The 21,975-nt window shown below is 37.4% G+C and overlaps 1 protein-coding gene across 4 annotated transcripts in view; it reads left to right on the top strand.

Annotated features, from left to right (window-relative positions):
- The window catches only part of GNGT1 (G protein subunit gamma transducin 1), a 265,934-nt gene that overhangs the window by 79,495 nt on the left and 164,464 nt on the right, over positions 1-21,975 (top strand). For all 4 annotated transcript variants that reach the window (XM_043872879.1, XM_043872883.1, XM_043872877.1 and 1 more), the window contains exon 2: positions 9,042-9,170. Coding sequence is in view for 2 of the 4 variants with exons in the window: in XM_043872877.1 (XP_043728812.1) it covers positions 9,042-9,170 (129 nt within the window). In the remaining 2 variants the exon portion in view is untranslated. The remainder of the gene's footprint in view (positions 1-9,041; positions 9,171-21,975) is intronic.

The following is a 21,975-nucleotide window of genomic DNA, read 5'->3' on the forward strand; positions in this document are numbered from 1 at the left end:
TTCAATTTTTGTGTTTACTAGGGATTGTTTTCTTGAGCTATAAATGACTAAGTGTTAAATGGTGGAATTACTTTTTTGCGGTTCTGTTTATTTATTTTTTTTGCATGATATCTTTTTAAATTTTGCTGTAAAGCATCCGCCTACCAATGCAGGAGACGTAGGAGACATGAATTCGATTCCTGGGTGATCCCTGGGTCAGGAAGATCCCCTGGAGGAGGAAATAACAACCCATTCCAGCATTCTTGCCTGGGAAATTTCTGTGACAGAGGAGCCTGGAGTTGCAAAGAGTGGGACACAACTGAGTGACTGAGGCACACATGCATATTAGATATATACAAATTTAGAAAAGTTATATGTTTCTGATTTAAATTATCAATATGCAAATGTCTCTGTTGGAAGTAAGGTGTGGCCTTAGTCTAACCACCCGACAAAAGAAGATTAAATTCCCTTAGAGGAAAAACAGCAGCAGACACTCTACAATGTTACATGCAGTGTTCAGTATTAAAATAAAAATGTATGAAACTACCTAAGTGACAAAATGATAAAAAGCAAAGTATTTAATAGAAATAGACTCATAGGTGAACTAGATTTTGGAAGTATTTTATGTGAACTCTAAAATAATTATGATTAATATATTCAAGAAAATAGATGTGAAAGTGGAGTATTTCACAAGAGAATTAGTTTCTCAGCTTTTAGATTTCCCATCTTACAAAGTATGGGATTAGGAAAATGTATCTGAGAAAAAGATGTGCAGAATGTCAGGCTTAATCTCTGTAGTTTCTTAAACTCCATGATTTTGGTCCCTCAAGTCCTTGCTGAGTTGGTAGCATTAAACTCCATTTGTCTTCCTAGCATTGTGAGAATGTTAAAGGGTTAGAATTGCTGCTTTCTGCACGATCTCTAGGTTGACAACAATTGTGTGTGCATGCTTAGTCACATACAGCTCTTTGGTGACCCCATGGACGGCAACCCACCAGGCTCCTCTGTCCATGGATTTTTCCAGGCAAGAATCCTGGAGTGGGTTACCATTTCCTCCTCCAGGGGATCTTCCCAACCCAGGGACTGAACTCACATCTCTGTCTCTTGCATCTCCTGTGTTGGCAGGCAGATTCTTCACCACTGTGCCACTTAAGAAGCCCCCTGGTAGCAATTACGTATTGGCAAATATTTCAAGGAGAGACAGGGCAAAGAATGTCATGGCCTCATCAAAGTGTTTCTATCCTGTCTGTCATATAGGCTGTTTCTAGTTCTGGATGTCAATGCAACTCTCTAGTATGTTCAAATAGCTGTTTATACATTTGCATTACAGTCAACAATTATTCCTGATGGAAGGTCAGTCTTTTACAAACTCCTTTACCATAGACAAAAGTGGAAATCATCAGTATTTTCCTTTTAACATGATAAGTTAATTGATTTTTATTCGTTTTAACTACAAATATATTGAGGTGCATTGTTATGACTTTTCCAGTCCTTTTTTCTCCCTTTAATATCTCTTTTCATTTTTTTTCTCTGCCTGTTCAAAGTATAATGTAAGATATATACATGTCTAATATTTTAGTGGTTCCCTTGAAAATTTTAACTTTCATATTTGATTTAACTGTAGTCTAGTTATCTTGTCTGTCTTCTGAAACAAATCAAGAATTTCAAATATTAATATTTTATTTTCATATACCTTCTCTCCTGAGTTAAATACTTTTATTATTTGCTATTTTGGTTTCTCTTGTTTATTTAATCCCTCAACATATACATTAGTATTATTTCATGCTTATTATTTCATATTTTCATTTAACATGCTTACCATTTTATTTTTTATCATCCCTTCCTGAACATCTCAAATTCTCCACTGATATAATCTGATGTTGGTATTTGTTTCTTGAGGCATTTTTTTCTTTAGACTTAATTGAGAGTATATTTCTGGTAAAGTTTCTAAATTTCTGTTTGTCTAAAACAATGGATTTCAAAGTATACACTATAGAACTCTGGGGAACCCAAGATACTTTCAGAGGAGTCATAAAACTCTTTTCATAAAAATACTAAGATCTTATTTGCATTTTCTACTTTATTGACATTTGCACATTTATTTGACATTTGTGTTGAAAAGCAGTGGTGGTTAAAACTGGCTCCTTAGGAAGGTTTTGATGAAGCAGTAAAAATCACTAATTTGATTACATTTTAACACTTGAAAACTTTTTTTTATTATTTTTCTTCAAGGAAGGGAAAATATGCATAAAGCATTTTGCATACTAAAAAGTACATAGGTTGTCCGGGGGAAAAGCATTCATCCAATAGTTTGAAAATGAGATGAATAAAATACTTTTCATGGAGCACTTCTTTTTTTTTAAAGAACAACTGTCAGGCAACCTATCATTATTTAAATTTAGGGGACTTGGCAGAAAATTTATCTTCAACAAAATGTAAACCTGCCACTTCAAGGAAAACAGTCAGTGATGTTCTGATATGTTTATCAACTAGCCCTCAGGGGACAAAGAAAGTTCCCAATTTGTAGATTTATAGCCAATTTCTGTGGTGTAAATACTCCCAGTGTGGCTGATTCTAAACTACTGACTTGATGTCACTGAATACAGTGTTAAGAATAGGTAATTGGGTCTCATGCTTGCTTAGTCACTTCAGTCGTGTCTGACTGTCTGCAACCCCATGGACCATGGCCTGCCAGGCTCCTCTGTCCGTGGGATTCTCCAGGCAAGAATACTGGAGTGGGTAGCCATTTCCTTCTCCAGTGATAAAGCATGAAGTGAGGGAAGTGAGTGAAGTGAAGTCGCTCAGTCGTGTCCGACTCTTTGCGACCCCATTGACTGTAGCCCACTAGGCTCCTCCATCCATGGGATTTTCCAGGCAAGAGTACTGGAGTGGTTTGCCATTTCCTTCTCCAACTGGGTCTCATAAACCATTACATACCAACTATTACACAGTACAGAAAACAGTGCCAGTGATATAATTAGAGATTCTAAGTGAAAATTGGGCTTCCCTGGTGGCTCAGACAGTAAAGAATCTGCCTGCAGTGAAGAAAACCCGGGTTCAGTCCCTGGAGAAGGGAATGGTTATCCACTCCAGTATTCTTGCTTGGAGAATTCCATGGACAGAGGAGCCTGGCAGGCTACAGTCCGTGGGATTAGTATCCACCAACATGAGCCTGACAGCTTCCCAATATATAAAGACTTTTCTGGAAAGTTTGTTAGAGATATTAACAGATATAACTTTTATATTGTGTAATGAAATGTGTCAACATTTAGAAGGTCTAAATAACTCACTGATCCAATACTTTCCAAATGACCATTGTATGCTATTACAAAATCTTGCCTGGATAAAAGATTTATTCAAAATTCAAGATAGACAAATCACTTTAATGTGGCAGAGTAAAGATTATTTTTTGATATGGTTTCAGATTCTATATTACAAATAACCTTTAAGAAACTACCACTTATCAAGCTTTGGTTTGGTATCAAATTACCTTAAAAGGACTACTAAAATACTTCTCTCTTTTCTAATTATATATTTAGATTTTCTTTGGGCTTCCCTGGTGGCTCAGATTGTAAAGAATTTGCCTGCAATGCAGAAGACCTGGGTTCGATTCTTGGGTTGGGAAGATCCCCTGGAGGAAGGCATGGCAGCCATTCCAGTAATCTTGCCTGTAGAATTCCGTGGACAGAGGAGCCTAGTGGGCTATAGTCCAGTTTTTCAACCAAATCAATATGTCACAATAGAAGGAATTTTTATTTTCAAAGTAGAAAGAAAAGTTCCAAGTCTGGAGTGACTAATATTGTTATCATTCAGTTGCTCAGTTGTGTCCAACTCTTTGCGACCCCATGGACTGCAGCATGCCAGGCTTCCCTGTCCTTCAGTGTCTCCTGCAGTTTGTTCAAAGTCATGTCCATTTGAGTTGGCAATGCCATCCAACCATCTCATCCTCTGTTGCCCCCTTCTCCTCATGCCCTCAGTCTTCCCCAGGGTTTTTTCCAATGAGCCAGCTCTTCACAGCAGGTGGCCAAAGTATTGGAATGATTATAGAGAATAACAAGAGGGTCAGAACTGAATTACTCTCCCCACAGGTGAGCATTAAGACAGAGCAAACCCTTGATGTTCCCAATGGTCTCGAGGCAGGGGAAGGTCTTTAGTTTTGGAGGTGAGCAAAGCAAAGTGCCTTAAAGACAGCCAGTGCAGTTCTTCACTCTGTCTCAAAGGGTTGCATTTTAACCTTTCAGGACACTTTGAGGATCATTCTTCTGAGATCAGTTCTCATTTAATTAAATTCATTTTTTAACTGATAAATACTTCTTATTTAATTTACGTGTTTCCTGGACTTGTTTGGCTTTATTAGAATAGCCTATATTTGATTTTAAGTTCCCAGAAGGAAGAAACTAGATTTGTTTAGTTCCTTTTGAAATGGCCAAGCATGGACCACAGTCAAATTTGTACATATTAAACAACTGATGGTGATTAATTTTCTCTTCTCTGGAGCCTGGTTTATGGCACAAAGTAGATACTCTTATCTTTCTTACTAATCTAATTAAAGTTTACCCTTGTCTGTACTACCCAGGAATTTATAGTAATGAAGAAAATAGTGCAGATACAAATATAACTACCTGAAATTCCCACTAAGACAATGGGTAGAGTTGCAAAAGTTTGATTGTATGTCAGTTGTTCAGGAGTTAGAAGACATTTTTCTTTGGGAGAAAATATCATACAGAATATTTATATCTCTTGGTGAGGTCAAGTCTAAATATATCTGAAATACAGTGTTGTATAAATACAATAATAATGCAGTGTTTCTGAGGGAACTGTATATTCAAAGTTGTCTGTCAAACAAACAGCCCATGTCAGTAGAGAAATAGTTGATCTTTTCCATTAATATACTGCCTTCTGGGTAGTAAAAGCAGAGACTCTCTGAGATCTAAGCCACTGAAAATGTTCTGATATAGGAACTTGAGCTGGATAGGAAATGGGGACAAGACTACAGAGGTGAGATAGTGACTCTGATAAGGAGGAGATTGGGGCTTCCCAGGTGTCACTAGTGGTTAAAAAAAAAAATCTGCCTGCCAATGCAGGAGACTCAGAAGTCACAGGTTCAATCCCTGGGTCAGGAAGATCACCTGGAGGAGGGCATGGCAACCCACTCCAGTATTCTTTCCTGAAAAATCCCATGGACAGAGAGGCCTGACAGGTTACAGTCCATGGGATGACAAAGTGTCAGATATGACTGAGCAACTGAGCACACATATATTCATATATAAGTCTGTGCTTTGAGTTTTGATCTATCAGTTCCTCTTATCCTCAATATTTTCATGGCCACAACAACACAACCTGGGCGTCAGGGAAGAAAGAGATTGAGAACACAAGATTAATTGTAGGGAAACAGTTGAATATTATTTTTATATATCCACTTTAATGATTTTCCTTTTAACTAACAAGTTTTAGTGAATGCTTTCATGAGACTAACACCCTGGAGTTGCCTGTTCCTCTAACACTAATGGCTTTTGGTAGGAATTAGCAAAATCCATAACATACTTAAAATGAAAGATTTTTTTTCCTTCTACTGGACAAAAAATGTCAAAATAGATGGGGTAAAATAGATAATGATATAGGGAAATCCTGAGAAACTCAAAGGCTAACATTCATTACATCAAATGTTGTTTATAGGAGGGAATCAACTTGATCTCACAATACAACAATCTCATTTCCCACTAAATAAACAACCAAAGAAAAACAAAAAGCCCATATATTGTTGGGTGGTGGTTTATTTGCTAAGTCGATCTGACTCGTGTGACCCCTCCAGGCTCCTCTGTCCATGTGATTTCCCAGGTAAGTATACTGGAATGGGTTGCCATTTTCTTCTCCAGGGGATCTTCTTGACCCAGGGATCAAACCCGGGTCTCCTGAATTGCAGGCAGATTCTTTACTGACTGAGCTACTGTTTACTAAAGTTTATTTTTCATCACCATGCAGATAGAAGTAGGTTCCTAACAGCAATGAGCTAGAAGTAGAAAAAATAAATCATACAGTATATGTCTTTTGCTCTGTTTAGTCTTAAGGTCTATACTTTTTCATTGTAAATAAAGATAGCAACATTCTGTGTTTTTATGCTCATTAATCAGCCAGTAACTTCATTGATTCTTCCTGTTAGACAACTCTATTCAGAAAAGTACCAAGATAGCAGATTCGCTTACTTACAGAACAACCACACATGTAGCAGTGAAGATTTATCAAAAAGCACACAATCTCTTCTTTTCTGCCTCCATCCCTTTGACAGAGTATTTTAGCAACACTGCTGAGTACATTGGTGCTTTATAATAGGAAGACAAGAATTCTGTTATTTTTCTTTGGTAAGATGAAATGTTATAATAATAAAGAGGGTTAAAATAGTGAAAAGTTCTTTTTCTTTTAAGAACAAGCACTATGTATTAATCTGTACTCAGTTTGTTGGCTTAAATGGAAATTGGGGGGATTTTAATCTTTTCAAATTCATTTTAAATTTGTAAACAGTAAATTTCAGTATTTATGTTACATGGTTCTATGAGATTTAACAAATGCACAGAGTCCCATAAACATGACCATAATCAAGACTCAGAACAATTTAACACTCTCCCCCAAGATGTCCTCAGACTTATACTTTATAGTCAGAAATAATTGATGCTTTTGAACTATGGTGTTGGAAAAGACTCTTGAGAGTCCCTTGGACTACAAGGAGATCCAATCAGTCAATCTTAAAGGAAATCAGTCCTGAATATTCATTGGAAGGACTGATACTGAAGCTGTAACTCCAGTACTTTGGCCACCTTATGCAAAGAACTGACTCATTGGAAAAGCCCTTGATGCTGGGAAAGATTGAAGGCAGGAGGAGAAGGGGACAACAGAGGGTGAGATGGCTGGATGGCATCACCGATGCAATGGATGTGAATTTGAGTAGACTCTGGGAGTTGGTGACGGACAGGGAAGCCTGGCTTGCTGCAGTCCATGGGGTTGCAGAGTCGGACACGACTGAGCAACTAAACTGAACTGAACTGAACTGAACCACTGATCTGTTCTCTACCCATAAAGTTTTATAATTCCCAGAATGTATAATAAAACTATTCATCTTCATATAGTATGTAAACTTTTTAGTCCAACTTATTTCAACCAGTATATTTGAAATTCACATGTTGTTGTAGATACCATGCCCCCGTTTTTTTAAGTTCAGTAAACCATTTTATTCTCAAGTAGTTTTCCTTTAAATAGAGTTAATACAGTTTTACTATTCATTCTCTAGATGAAGGACATGTGGGTTGCTTCTTGTTTTGGTAAATGAACCTGCTGTAAACATTTGTGAGCAGGTTTTCATGTGAGCATGTTTTTATTTTACTTGTATAATTACCCATGAGTAGGATTTCTGAGTAGAAAGTTACAGCATGTTTAACTTTATAAGAAACTGACAAGGTACTTTTCTTAGTGGCTGTACCATTTGCATTTCTACCAGTAATGCCTGAGATTCCTACTTGCTGTTTTGCATCTTTGCCAGAACTTAGTTTTGCAGGTGTCTTTGTGGTTGTTTATTTGTTTGCTATGTGGTCATTCTAACAGATGAGTTCTTTCCACCTCGTGTATGCAGTCACGTCCAACTCTCTGTGACACTATAGACTGTAGCCCACCAGGCTCCTCTGTCCATTGGATTTTTCAGGCAAGAATACTGGAGTGGGTTGCCATTTCCTACTCCAGGGAATCTTTCTGACCCAGGGATCTAACCTGGGTCTCCTATGTCTCCTGCATTGCAGGTTGATTCTTTACCCACTGAGCCATCTGGAAGACCCCAATAGATGGGTAGTGAAATCTTACTCTGTTTTAAATTTGTATTTCCATAATGAATCTTGATGTTGATTTTTTTTGATGCCCTTATATGCTGTCTGTATATTTTCTTTGGTGAACTATTTGTTCACATCTTTTCCTCATTGTTGTTGAGTTTCCTTATCATTGAGTTTTGTGAGTTTTTCATGTATTCTCAATACAAGTTCTTTGTTAGATAAGAAATTTAAAATATTTTCTCTGAGCTTGTGGCCTATTTTTTTTTTCATTCCCTGTCTTTCAGAGACCAAATATTTTTAATTTCAGTGACCTAATTAATCATATTTTTCTTTTATGGAATATGTATTTGATGTCATGTCTAAGTACTCAGTGCCTAACCTGAGATGTTGAAGATTTTCTCTTACAGTTTTGTATGTCTATGTACACTTATGTACATTTATGTACACTTTGTACACTTATGTCTATGATCCATTTGGAATCAATTTTTACATAAGATGTACAATCTATATTAAGATTTAAAAAAAATATGGATGACCTATTGTCCCAACACCATTTGTGGAAGACTATCATTTCCTTACCAAATTGGTTTTGCACTCTTTTTCAAAATTCAGTTGTACTTTGGTGTGGAAGTCGATATCTGGATTCTATTCTGATCCGTCAATTTATATGCACATTCTCTTGCCAAAACCACATTGTTTGATTACTGTTGTTTCTAATGAATTTTAAATTAAGTACTGTAAGTCCTCCAATTTTATTTTATTTTAAAATTTTGGCCTTTTCATTTTTATTCCTTGATTTTCCTTAACTATGAAATACCTCTTTTCATCCTTTTTCTTTTACTCAATCTATATGAAGAAGAAGTAAAGTGAAGTGAAGTTGCTCAGTCGTGTCCGACTCTTTGCGATCCCATGGACTGTAGCCTACCAGGCTCCTCTTTAGAACAGAGTTCTAAAATTGAGGCTGAGAAATATCCCAGGTTTAGGAATGGAGAAGTGGGTATTTGGGGGAAATGGAAGAAATTAAAATGAGTGAGGCACTTAGGATGGTTCAAACTGGGGAAAAATATTAGCCTGTGGTTTGGGTGTATATCCTAGCAATCAAGGAACTACCACGTAGGTATATAAAGCACCTGAGACCCTGGGGCTTCCTGCTAGAGGATGATGAGCCTGAATGGGTTCTTCAGTAGAGGTACCACCATTAATCGTGTGCATCTTTCCATTTTCCTTTCTGTTTGTTTGGATCTCTTACAGTGTTCACGTGTTGGAGAGACTTCTTTTGGTCCCCAGTGCTGACCCGTCTCTGTGTGCAGACTGGTTCCTGGGACCTCTTCAGTTGAAAGTGGTGAGAAGACCAAAAAGCTGTGTCTGCATTACTATCCAGTAAGTCTGACTACTCCTAAGCAAGAATGTGGGTATATTTTCATCCCTTGGGTTCTTTCAGGTTAGCACATAGATTTGGGAAATTGTCCTCTCTTTGGTTTTATGAAACTGTAAATAGATCAACATTTGGGCTCATTTACCCTTTTCTAAAATAAACAAGCTCCAGATGCGATACTGTTCAGTTAGAGAAATCAGAAGCTGTGATAAAGGGGCAAGAACTTCTAGTTATGTAGAGAACTCGGAGCTGTAGGTGTAGCTCAGCCACAGTATTTCTCTGAGCTTACATAATTTTAGCACTTAATTTTGATTGAAGACTTTTTGGAAGCAATCATATGAAGTGTTGAAAGGTACCTTTCTTTGATAGGGTTTTGAGGTTTTGCTTGTGGAGTGTTTTTTCTGGAATTTGGGGGCAAATAAGATTATCTTAAGGAAACAGATGACCATTACTTTCCTTCAGTTTTATTACCCATTGTGTGTATATGTAGCTAATCCTCAGGTATTCTTATTTACATCCTGGGAATGAATGTCCACTCAGCAGCTGAAGATAATGTCATCTGCTATAACAGCAGCTGTTTCTTGCCAGGTGTGAGGCAGGGAGTTTAGATATTATTGCTTTTAATGCATAAATTAAAAACATTGTAAAATATTTTTGGTGAGAGATATAGAGTACAAATTAAGAAGCTTAGCATCTGTTTAAAGACTGCAGATCTTGGTATCCTTTCTGCTAACTGGAGGTTTGTTTCTTTTTCTGGATATTTTTGAGAATACAATTTTCTACTTTTGGCAAATGTCTTTTTTTCTTTTAATCAGGAGCATATGTCCAACTCCTAGTTCATTCAGAAACACTAGGAACATGACTTAATAGTGTTTATCAAATTTAAACCAACAACCCAAAAAAGCAAACAATTATTGCTTTTGACTAAAAACAATAATTTCAAGTGGAGTAAACTGACTTACCTCACACCAACAAACAAAAAAAAATTGTGCTTGCTTTGGTAGCAGACTGAGAACATGTTGAATCAATGAAAACAAGTAAAATAACTAGGGTGATTCAAAGTTGGTCCACATCTGGGAAACTCATGTTTTGACAGCAACATAGATGAACAGCAATCTTAGGGTTCCATTGCAAGAAATTATCTTTCCAATAGCTGATTCAGATACTATACAGTGAACTTTATTAGCCAGGGCTCTCCAGAGGAACAGAAACAATAGGATGTATATATCTCTATCTTTGGGGGCTCCCCAGGCAGCTCAATGGGTAGAGAATCTGCCTGCCAATGCAGGAGACACAGGAGACTTGGGTTTGATCCCTGGGTCAGGAAGATCCCTTGGAGGAGGGCATGGCCACCCACTCCAGTATTCTTGCCTGGAGAATCCCATGGACAGAGGAGCCTGGTGAGCTACAGTCCATAGGATCACAAAGAGACAGACACAGCTGAAGCAACTGAGTATGCTTGCATGCATCTCTGTCTTTATGTTTGTCTGTCTGTCTTTCTATCCAGAGATTGATTTAAAGTAACTGGCTTACATGCAGAAGTCAAAAATCCTGAGGGAAAGCAGGTAGACTAGAGAACTGGGAAGTACTGATAATCTTAAACTGGAGGACAGTCTGGAGGTAGAATTTCTTCTCTTCAGGTCTTCAGCTTGGTTAGATGAGGATTATCTGCTTTGCTCAGAGCCAACTGATTTAAATGTTAATCACATCTAAAAATTACCTTCACAGTAACCTATAGATTGCCATTTGACCAAACAACTGCCTTTCAAAGTCTATCCAAGTACATATGCTCTTCCAACTCTTTTAGTACCATTTGTTAAAAAAGCTACCCTTTCTTCATTGAATTGCCATGGCACCTTTGTCAAAGATCAGTTGGCTTTATTTTTGGGGTCTGTTTTTATTGTTGATCTGTTTTGTTAATCTTTTAATATATATCTATACTTAGACTCATTGGAAAAGACCCTGATGCTGGGAGGGATTGGGGGCAGGAGGAGAAGGGGACGACAGAGGATGAGATGGCTGGATGGCATCACTGACTCGATGGACGTGAGTTTGAGTAAAATCTGGGAGTTGGTATGGACAGGGAGGCCTGGCGTGCTGAGGTTCATGGGGTCGCAAAGAGTCGGACATGACTGAGTGACTGAACTGAACGGAATTGAACTGATACTTTTAGTAATACCACACTGTATTACTGTTGCTTTACAGAAATCTTAGACTTGGGTAAATTGAGTCTTTTAATTATTTTCTCTTCAGATTTTCACACTACTCTAGTATCTTCACTTTCCAGATTAGTTTTAAAAATGGTTGATGTCAACAGAAAAGCTTTTCAGGGTTTTATTGGGATTATGTTAAATATCAGATCAAATAGGGAAGAACTGACATCTTAACCATATTAACTTTTCTACTCTATGAGCATTCATTCTGCATTTATTTTCATATTCTTTGATTTCTTTCATCAGTGTTTTATGGCTTTCCTATATATAGATCCTATATATTCTTTTTTATATTTATATGTGGTTCATTTTTGATGAGACTATAAATACTTTTTATTTAAAATTCCAGCTACTAATATTAGTATATAGGAAATCAACTGACTTTTGCATACTGGCCTTGTTTCCTGAGTTCTTGCTTAACTCACTACTTCTAGGAAATTTTTATAGACTTTGGGGTTTTCCATGTAGACAGTCATGTCATCAGCCAACAAAGGGAGTTTTATGTCTTCCTTCACAATATGTACTTACCTTACTGAACTTGATAGGTCTTCTAATACATTGTTGAATATGAGTGGTGAGAAGAATAGTCTATGACTGGTCTGATACTGAAGATAAGCATTAAGTCTCTTGACATTAAGTGTGATGTTAGCTGTAGGTTTGCCTTATATATCCTTTGTAAGGTTAAAAAAAGTTTCAGTCTCTTCCAGGTTTGGGGGAGTTTTTATCCTGAATGGACTTTGAAGTCTGTCAAGTAATTTTTTGCACTTATTAATATGATTATATAGTGTTTATTTCTATTATGCTGATTGTTAACATTTATGAATGTTAAACTAGCATTGCAGTCCTATAATGAACCCTATTTAGCCATAGTGTGTTCTATATCACTGAGATTTTTCAAATTTTAAATATTAGTTTTATTTTTTAGCACCTATGTTCATTTTTTATTTTTTAATTTATTTTTAATTAGAGGAAAATTGCTTTATAATGTTGTGTTGGTTTCTGCCATACAGCGATGCAAATCAGTCACAATTATACATATATTGCCCCCTTCTTGAGTCTCCCACCCCTCCCCATATACCATCCCTCTAGGTCATCACAGAGTGCCACGCTGAGCTTCCTGTATCACTGAGTTTTATTTCACATTTTGTTAGAGATCTTTGCTTCTGTGTTCATGAGTGACATTGGTCTTCAGTTGTCTTTTTTTATGATGTTTTTAGTCTGGTTTTCATAGTAGAGTAATTATGACTTCATAGGGCTTCCCTGGTGGCTCAGATAGTAAATCATCTGCCTGCAGTGCAGGAGACTCAGCTTCGATCCCTGGGTCAGGAAGATCCCCTGGAGAAGGAAACGGCAACCCACTCCAGTGTTCTTGCCTGGAGAATCCCATGGACAGAGGAGCCTGGCAGGCTACAGTCCATGGGGTTACAAAGAATCAGACACGACTGAGTGACTAACGCTAACACTAATGACTTCATAGAATGAACTGGAAATTATTCCCTTCTTTTCTATTTTTTGAAAGAGATTGTGTAGAATTGCTAATTTTCCTTAAATATTTGGACAAATTATGAGTGAATTCATCTGGGCTTGGGGTTTTTTTCTTTCTCAAATTAAAGATTTTTAAGTAATTACTTAATTTCTTTAATAGATATAGGTCTATTCAGATGATCTGTTTCTCCTTGAGTGAATTTTGTAGTTTGCAGCTTTTGAAGAATTGTTTCATTTTATCTAAATTTTTGAATTTATGGTTGCAGAATTGTCCTTCATATTCTTTTATCATTCAAATGTTCATCAGATAAGTAGTGAGAGCCGCTCTTTCATTTTTTATATTGGTAATTTTTTTCTTCCTTGTTTTTTCTTGCTTAGCCTAGGTAGAACTTTTTATTATTCTTGGCAGATAACTAGATTTTATTTTCATTGATTTCTGTCTATTGTCTTCCTGTTTTTAATTAATTTATTTCTACTCTCATATTTATTATTTCCATTCTTCTGCTGGTGCTAAGTTTAATTTACACTTCTTTCTCTGGTTTCTTAAGATGAAAACCTAAGACTGATTGATTGGTAGTCTTTCTTTTTTAAAAACATGTTCATTTTATGCTATCGCTATCCCTTGAGGTCAATACTGCTTTAGCTGTATCCCACAATGTTTGATAAGTTGTATTTGCATTATAATTAAATTCAAAATATTTAAAAATTTCTTTGATTTTTTAATCCATGATTATTTAAAAATGTATATTTTCCAAGTATTTGACCATTTTCTAGTGTTGTTAGTGATATTTAATTTAGTTCATTTCCATTATGGTGGCAGAACATACTTTGCATGATTTATATTCTTCCATATTTGTTAAGGTTTATTTTATGAACCAGAATATAGTCTATCTTGATGACTGTTTAATGCTCACTTGAGAAAAAATGTCCATTTTAATGTTGGTGTTTAGAGGGTTCCATAAATGTGAATTATGCCACGTTGATTAACAGTGCTGTTCAAGGTCCTTCCTGAATTTTTGCCTGCTTGTTTATGGTGGTGAAGTCTCCAGCTCTAGAAGTAGATTTATATATTTCCCTATTTAGTTTTATCAGTGTTTACCTTAAGCATTTTGATACTCTGTTAGGCGCACAATTGCTTAGAATTGTTATGTCTTCTTGGAGAATTGACCCCTCTGTTATTACGTAATGTCCCTTTTTATTCCTAAACATTTTCCTTGTTCTGATGTTGGTCTAAAATTAATGAAGCTACTTAGCTTTCTTTGGTTTGTGCTTTCATTGTGTAACTTTTTGCATCCTTTTAAAGTTTTTTTTACTGAGATAAATTTCACACAAAATTTATCATTTTGAAGCCTTCAATGGAGTGGTTTTCCACTTATTCACGCTATTGTTTTACTATCAGTATTATCTGATTCCAGAATATTTCCATTATCCCACAATGACATCTCAGTCTGTCAGCAATTAATCCCAGTTCTTCCCTCCCTTTATCTCCTGGCAAACACTAACCTACTTTAAGTCACTATGGTTTTGTCCATTGTAGAGATATCATATAATATGTGGCATTTTGTTTCTTGTTTCTTTCACTTATCCTAATGTTCGCAAGGTTTCCCACTTGCAGCATGTATCAGCGCTTTGTTGCTTTTTATGGCTGACTAATATTCCTTTGTGTAGCTATGTCCAATGTTGTTTATCCATTTAACAGTTGATGGGCATTTGAATTGTTTCAATTTTTAGATGGTTATGAATTCTTGTGTACAGATTTTTGGTGAACATGTTTTCAGTTGTCTTGGATCTATACCTAGGAGTGGAATTTCTGGGTCACATGGTAATTCTGTGTTTTAACTTTTTGAGGAACTGCCAAACTGTTGTCCATAGTAGCTCCATCCCTTCTTTTAATCTATATAACTCTTTGTATTTAAATTGGCTTTCTTATAGGTGTGGATTCAGGTAATGCTGAAGATCTCTTAACAAAGAGCTTTCAGACTATTCACATTTAAAGTGATCACTGACAGCTGGATCAGAATCTGCTGTCTTGCTGTTTTCTATTTGCTGCATTTGTCTTTGTTTCTTCTTGTTCTGACTTTTCATTTTATTTGAGCATCTTTTGTGATTCTCATCTATTGATTTATTTTTCATGCCTCATCTAAAAACTTTAAGGTGCTTTTTAAATATAAAAGCTAAAATTTAGAATATGTGTTTTAAAATAATTCTAATTCATCTTCAAATAGTACTGTACCTTTCCATCTTTCAAATAGAATTGTAGTGAAAGTAACTTAGAAGATTCCCAGTCTCCATTTGCAGTAAAAGTAAATTCTTCCTAGCATTTACCAAGACCATCATCTGATATTAATAAAACCACAGTGAAATATAAGCTTATATAAAATATTTTACACAGCTACTTAAGTGACTAATTTTATATAATTTTCTATTCAGTTTGAAGATGGAGAAAATATGGTAAGTGTACCATATTTGAAAGCTTATTTTCATAAGTGAGTGCAATTAAAGAAAATACTATCCCAACTTTACCTAATAAATCATAATACAAAGAATCAAGGCGATCTTGTTTGTGTAGTGATGGCTCCTTAATTGTGCCCTGTTTATCTATGTATTGCCAAAGTCCTTAACAATGCAGATCATAATCACCATTCAAATGGGATTTTTTTGTATGTGGAACAAGTCAGGTTCTTACCTACTTAATAAACCAAAGCAATAAATATAGGAATAAGCCTAACAAAAATGGTTGCAGTATAAATGATTTAGTCACATTGGAGGAGAGTTTAGCAATTATATATTAAAACTCAAAATGGATACACCCTACAACCAGACGTCCTGCTTACATGTGTATATAATGAGATATGTAGAAAGATGATCTGTTACTATGGAGCTATGAAATTTAAAATGGCCTAAATGTTGATTAACAGACAAATGTGTATACCTGCTAATCAGACTAAAGTAGCATATTCATTTAGTGGGATGTTATATGATAGTTAAAAGTAATGAACTGGGTCTCCATATATCAATCAGAGACATATCTAATACACTTTTTATGAGAGTAAGCAAATTAACCATTACACCTTGAGAGAGAAGTAGGAAAAATGCCAAGAAGACTCAAAGTTGTAATCATTATTAAATGGTTCCAAGGACAGAGTGGGAAAAAAACCTGGATTTTATTTGTTACTCAAATAAAACTATATTTTTTATTGCAGGTTTATAATTTTTTATCAACTTTATCAGGAAAAGTTACACACACACACACACCCTAAATATCAGTGGTTTAAAATAACAAAGGTTTATTTTATACTCATGTTGCTTGTTTATCATATGGTGTTGGAAGTGACTTCATTTAATTTACTCAGAAACTTTGACTTATGGAGCAGCTACTAACTGAATAGCTTAGAGGATAATGGGAAGTTTTGTGGTTTTGTACTGGCAATTAAAATTTTGGCCTATAGTACTTGTAAAAGTTCTATTCACAACTAATAGTCTAGAAATAATCACATGGTGCTTAAGTGGATCACATGTGCTTAATCACATGATCACTTAAGTGGATCAGGAAGTGAAATTCTACCGTAGACCAAGGACCTGAAATATTCAGAGAACAAAATTATGCCCATCACAGAGGAAAATGAATTAATCTATTTTTCCTACAATTATTCATTTAAAATATAATCAAAGATTGATTCAGTTAGTTAGTGAAGAGCAAATGGCTAGATACAAATATATAGGCTAATATGACAATTAGGTAGATTTATAACCTGAAAAACTTCAAATAAAGGGTTAATGTATGTTTTGAAAATGTATCCTTACTGACAAGTTACAAAGCTTTGTCCCTGATCCTGAGCTCTTTAGTATTTTTATGAATGGACTGGATGAAGGTGAATTATACAGAAGACATTCTCTTAAAGATGAGGGGCAATTTACTACATCTTGCAATCACTACTGGTAAAGAAAAGAGGCCCTTCTACTTCCAACCAAGATGGTCCGAGCCATCCTGGAAAATAGCAACAGACCCTAGCTGGCCTCCTCATTCCCACTCTAGTCTTATTTATGCTTATCAGAGCAAACAGAGAGATAGTTTAAAATACGAATTGCATCTTTTATCTTGCCACTTTCCTCCTGAAAACTCTCCTGTAGCTTCCCATTTCTCCTAGAACAAATTCTGAACTCATCTAAAATACTTCCAAAGCCCTTTTTTTAAAAACCATTTCCCTCTGCCTTCTTTTACCACCCCGTTTGCACCAATCTTTCCCTCATTCAGTATACTCATACTGTGCCAGCCTCTTAGTTAAATGCTTGGGGCTCTTTTCTGCCCATATGGGTTTCTCATGGTGTTTCCTCTTCCCAGAATAATGCTCTCCTGACTGTTTCCCTCCTGCTTGAAAAGTGAAAGTGTTAGTTGCTCAGTTGTGTTGGACTCTGCGGACCCCATGGACTATTGCCCATTAGGCTCCTTTGTCCATGGGATACTCCAGGCAAGAATAACTGGAGTGGGTAGCCATGCTCTCCTTCAGGGGATTTTGCCAACCTATGGATCAAACCTGGGTCTCTTGCATCGTGGGCAGATTCTTCACCTTTGGAGCCACCGGGGACATCCCTTCTTCCTGCTTACTTCTTACTTACACATTTGGGTTCAGTTTAAATGAGCGGCTCTCTGCTGGGTGACTTGGCAATGTCTTGAGGCCGCTTTGGTTGTTACAACTGGGGTGGTGCTCCTGGTGTCTAGTAGGCAGAGGTCAGGAACCTGCCAAAGGACAACATACAGGACCGCTCTCTCCAGCAAAGAATTGTCACTTCTAACACACCAACAGTGCTGAGGTTCGTAAAGCCTGCTTTCCCTGTAACTTTTTCAACATTTTTACTTAATATAAATTTAATTCACTTTCTCTCGTATCATGCTGTTCTTTTGCTCAGCAACTCATCTAAATTTTCAATTTTGTACTCAGTTCTGCATCTGTTTGTTTAATGGCTGTTCTCCCCACTAACCTGTGAATTCTATGAGAATAGTAAACATATCTGTTTTGTTTCTCTGCTGTGTGATCAGTATGTGGCACAATGTCTGGCCTACAGAAGGCAATCAATAATAATTGTTGAATGAATTATTAAGGAAGGTTTATTATTCAGTAGGGGGGCACTCTTCAAAACCATGTTGAAATAGTCATTCAACACATTGTCAATCAGGTCCAGGAAAAGTGTAGAAGAGGATTAAGACATGTAAATAATCAATTACAGTCCAGGGAAGATTAAAGCATACCCTACACATAGTTAAGGAAGGAATAAATAATTACAATGAATTTGGGGAGAATTAGAGAGGATAGTCATCCTCATCTTCTTCATTCTCATTTCTTGGATGATAGCCCAGCTGACTCAGAGTAGGGTTTATCTCCTCTTGGCCATGAGGTAAGACATGGCTTAACTCACCATGTTACCAAGGGCTTCCCTGGTGGATCAGGAGGTAAAGAATCTGCAATGTGGGAGACCCGGTTTGATCCCTGGGTTGGGAAGATCCCCTGCAGGAGGAAATGGCAACTCACTCCAGTATTATTGCCTGGAAAATTCCATGGCCAGAGGAGTCAGGCAGGCTGCAGTCCATGGGGTCACAGAGAGTCAGACGGGGTCAGAGAAGAGTGAGACGTGACTGAGTGACTAAACCACCACCAACACACCTCATTACCAATGGTGACTTCTGAGAGTGTTTTCAGCATTAATTTTCCTCACAGTTGCAAACAAATGGCAAACCTGAGTTCCTTCGTCTTAAAATAATAATTCTATCTTGCAATGGCTGTTTGAAAATATTTAAGAAATATTATGGTGTTATGAGAATATTATGGTGTTATGGTGTTATGAGAATCCCAGAACTCTTTCCTTTACACTGGATCCCAGTTTCTAGGCCCTATTAGGATGTAATCATGGATCATTCTCATGTGATACAATTTATAATTGGCAAGTTATTATCACTGTTCCAATTTGGAAAATTAAGTTTATATGGGTCAAAATTGTGTTAGGGTTATACTTCCTGCATAAACACATATATGGAAAATATAACACTAACTCAATAATATATATATATATGTATGTATGTGTGTATACACATGTGCACACACATACACACGTGTGTGTGTGTGTGTATGTTAGTGGTTCAGTCGTGTCCGACCCTTTGCAACGCCACGGACTATAGCCCACCAGGCTTCTCTGTCCATGAGATTCTCCAGGCAAGAATACTGGAGTGAATTGCTGTTCCCTTCTCCAGAGGATCTTCCTAACCCAGGGATCGAACCCTGACCTGTGCACATAGACACACATAATACACAAGAACATCTCCTTCTACCACAAACATGCACCAGGCCATATGCATTTGATGCTCAGTAAAATGATTTTTTGGCTTTTCAGGTTTTTGGTTTTGGGGGAGTAGAATTGCTTTACAACGTTGTGCTAATTTCTGCTGTACAGTGACGTGAACCAGCTGTGTATATACATATACCCCCTCCCTCTTGAGCCTTCCTCCCACCCTCCCATCCCACCTTCCAGATTAGTACAGGCACCAAGGTGAGCTCCCTGTGGTATACAGTAGCCTCCCACGAGCTGTCTGTTTCACACACGGTCATCAAATAGTTGTATGTTATATGTCAGGGTATGTTGGTTGTATGTTATATGTTGTATGTTATGTATGTTGTATGGTATAGGTCAGGGTGTATGTCAGTGCTCCTCTCTCAGTTGTCCCACCCACTCCTTCCCCCACTACGTCCAAATCCGTTCTCTACGTCTGCTTCTATGTTCTTGCCTTGCAGATAGTCTCATCTGTACCATTTTAAAAGATTTCACATATATGTGTTAATATATGATATTTGTTTTTCTCCTTCTGATTTTTGTGCTTCTGTTTTCTTTAAGGTACTAGCGATTTTGATCCTTGACTCCCAATTTAAACTGGGCCCTGAACATTACCTGGTAGTGCAGTGTTTCTCTTACCACTTATCTCTGATCTCCACAAGACGTTTAAACAATTCTTCAGTTCAGTTCAGTTCAGTTGCTCAGTTGTGTCCGACTCTTTGCGACCCCATGAATCGCAGCACACCAGGCCTCCCTGTCCATCACCAAGTCCCAGAGTTTACTCAAACTCATGTCCACTGAGTCAGTGATGCCATCCAGCCATCTCATCCTCTGTCGTCCCCTTCTCCTCCTGCCCCCATTCCCTCCCAGCATCAGGGTCTTTTCCAATGAGTCAGCTCTTCGCATGAGGTGGCCAAAGTACTGGAGTTTCAGCTTCAGCATCAGTCCTTCCAATGAACACCCAGGACTGATAGCCCTCTTCAAAGCTTGACACTATTTTTTGCGTGTGTGCTTTAACTCTTTTGTGTGTGTGTGTGTACTTTAACTCTTTAGCCTACTTGCAGAGAAAGCAGAAGTCATTGGTCCCACAACCACCCCCATACAACTTCTTACAGCCATGTAACCCAGTGGAGGAATTATTCCTCAGAATTCCCTTACTCTCTCAGGTAATTCTTCACTGCGATTCCTTGGTGGCTCAGACAGTAAAGAATCTGTCTGAATGCGGGAGACCTGGGTTCAATCCCTAGGTCAGAAAGCTCCCCTGGAGAAGGGAATAGCAGCCCACTCCACTATTCTTGCCTGGAGAATTCCATGGACAGAGGAACCTGGTGGGCTACAGTCCATGGGGTCACAAAGAGTTGGACACAAGTGAGCAGTTAACTTTCACACTTTCAGTCCTTTGCTACCCATGTATACTCAGAACCTTGCTCTGTACTAGACACTTCCCATCCACTCTGAAGTCTTTGGACTCAATAGTCTTCCCCCGTCCTCTCTGTCATGCTCAGTTGACAGTCAAGTTTCTTGCATCCCTACAGCTGCATCTCCCATTCACTCCTCAGTTCAATCCACTAGGACTGCTGCCCTAGACACGACTGTGGAAAAGGCCCTCCAGGTCAGAGGATGGAATGGACACTCCTTCTGACCTCTCAGCAATCTTGGACATAACTGAACACTCATTCTGCTTTAAAAGACTCAGTTTCTTTATCTCCACGCCCCTGTCCTGTCTTTGCTTCTACCTCTGTGTCTACTTTTCTTTTCTTTTTTCTTTTTAAAAATTAATTTACTTATTTTAATTGGAAGCTAATTACTTTACAATATTGTAGTGGTTTTTGCCATACGTTGTCTACTTTTCTTCTATTAGACTTTTTTAAGATTTTTTTTCTGTGGACCATTTTTAAAGTCTTTATTGAATTAGTGACAGTATTGCTTCTTCTTTTTTTAAATGTTTTGGTTGGTGAGGTATGTGGGATCTTTGCTCCCTGACCATTGGAAGCTGAAGTCTTTAACCACTGGACCACCAGGGAAGTCCTTTCTATTAGACATTTAACTGTAGGCATCCTGATGGTTTCACCCTGGTCCCTCTGTTTTCTCTTTGCCTGCTTTTATTTATTGATTTTTGCCACTTTGGTGACTTCACTTCCATCTCGATAGTGATTATTTTTGACTTTATGTCTCTAGGTCAAATTTACCTTCTGAGCTCCAGAACAAAATACCAAACATTCTGTACTAAATCTCCAACCATACGTTTCATGGGTCCTTCAAAACTACCACGCCTCCTAAAGCAGTTATGATTCCCTCTGCCTCCCACACTGCCTGGACCCCCCAGATGGCACCCACAGCCAATGAACCAGGAAGCAATGACTCATTCTTGATTATTTTCTCTATATCAGCTCCCATAATCACACATTATATATCATGAATTCTACCTCCTAACATGTTGGTTGCAAATACTTCCACGTCACTACGTTTCTGCCATTTAAACCTAAGCCACTGTCATCTCTTGCCTGGACCAGTGCATCTCTTCCCGTGACAGTCCCATTTTCACTCTCATCAGCTTGGATCCATTCTGGAGCAGCACATAGTATCTTGAGCAGCACCCTGTGTGAATGATGAATGATGAATGTGACTGACGCCTCCCTCCGTTGTATGCAACATGGTTCTCATCTGAAGTAATCTTCTAAAAATAAAAAGCAACCACGATACTGCTCCAGTTAAAGTTTTTAGTGACTTAAGATTTAAAATACTTTACTTGGCCAAAATTCCTTCATGATCTGGCCCTACTTCCCTTGTC

This window comes from Cervus elaphus, chromosome 18 (genome assembly GCF_910594005.1).
Source record: "Cervus elaphus chromosome 18, mCerEla1.1, whole genome shotgun sequence".
In the NCBI taxonomy this organism is placed as follows: Eukaryota; Metazoa; Chordata; class Mammalia; order Artiodactyla; family Cervidae; genus Cervus; species Cervus elaphus.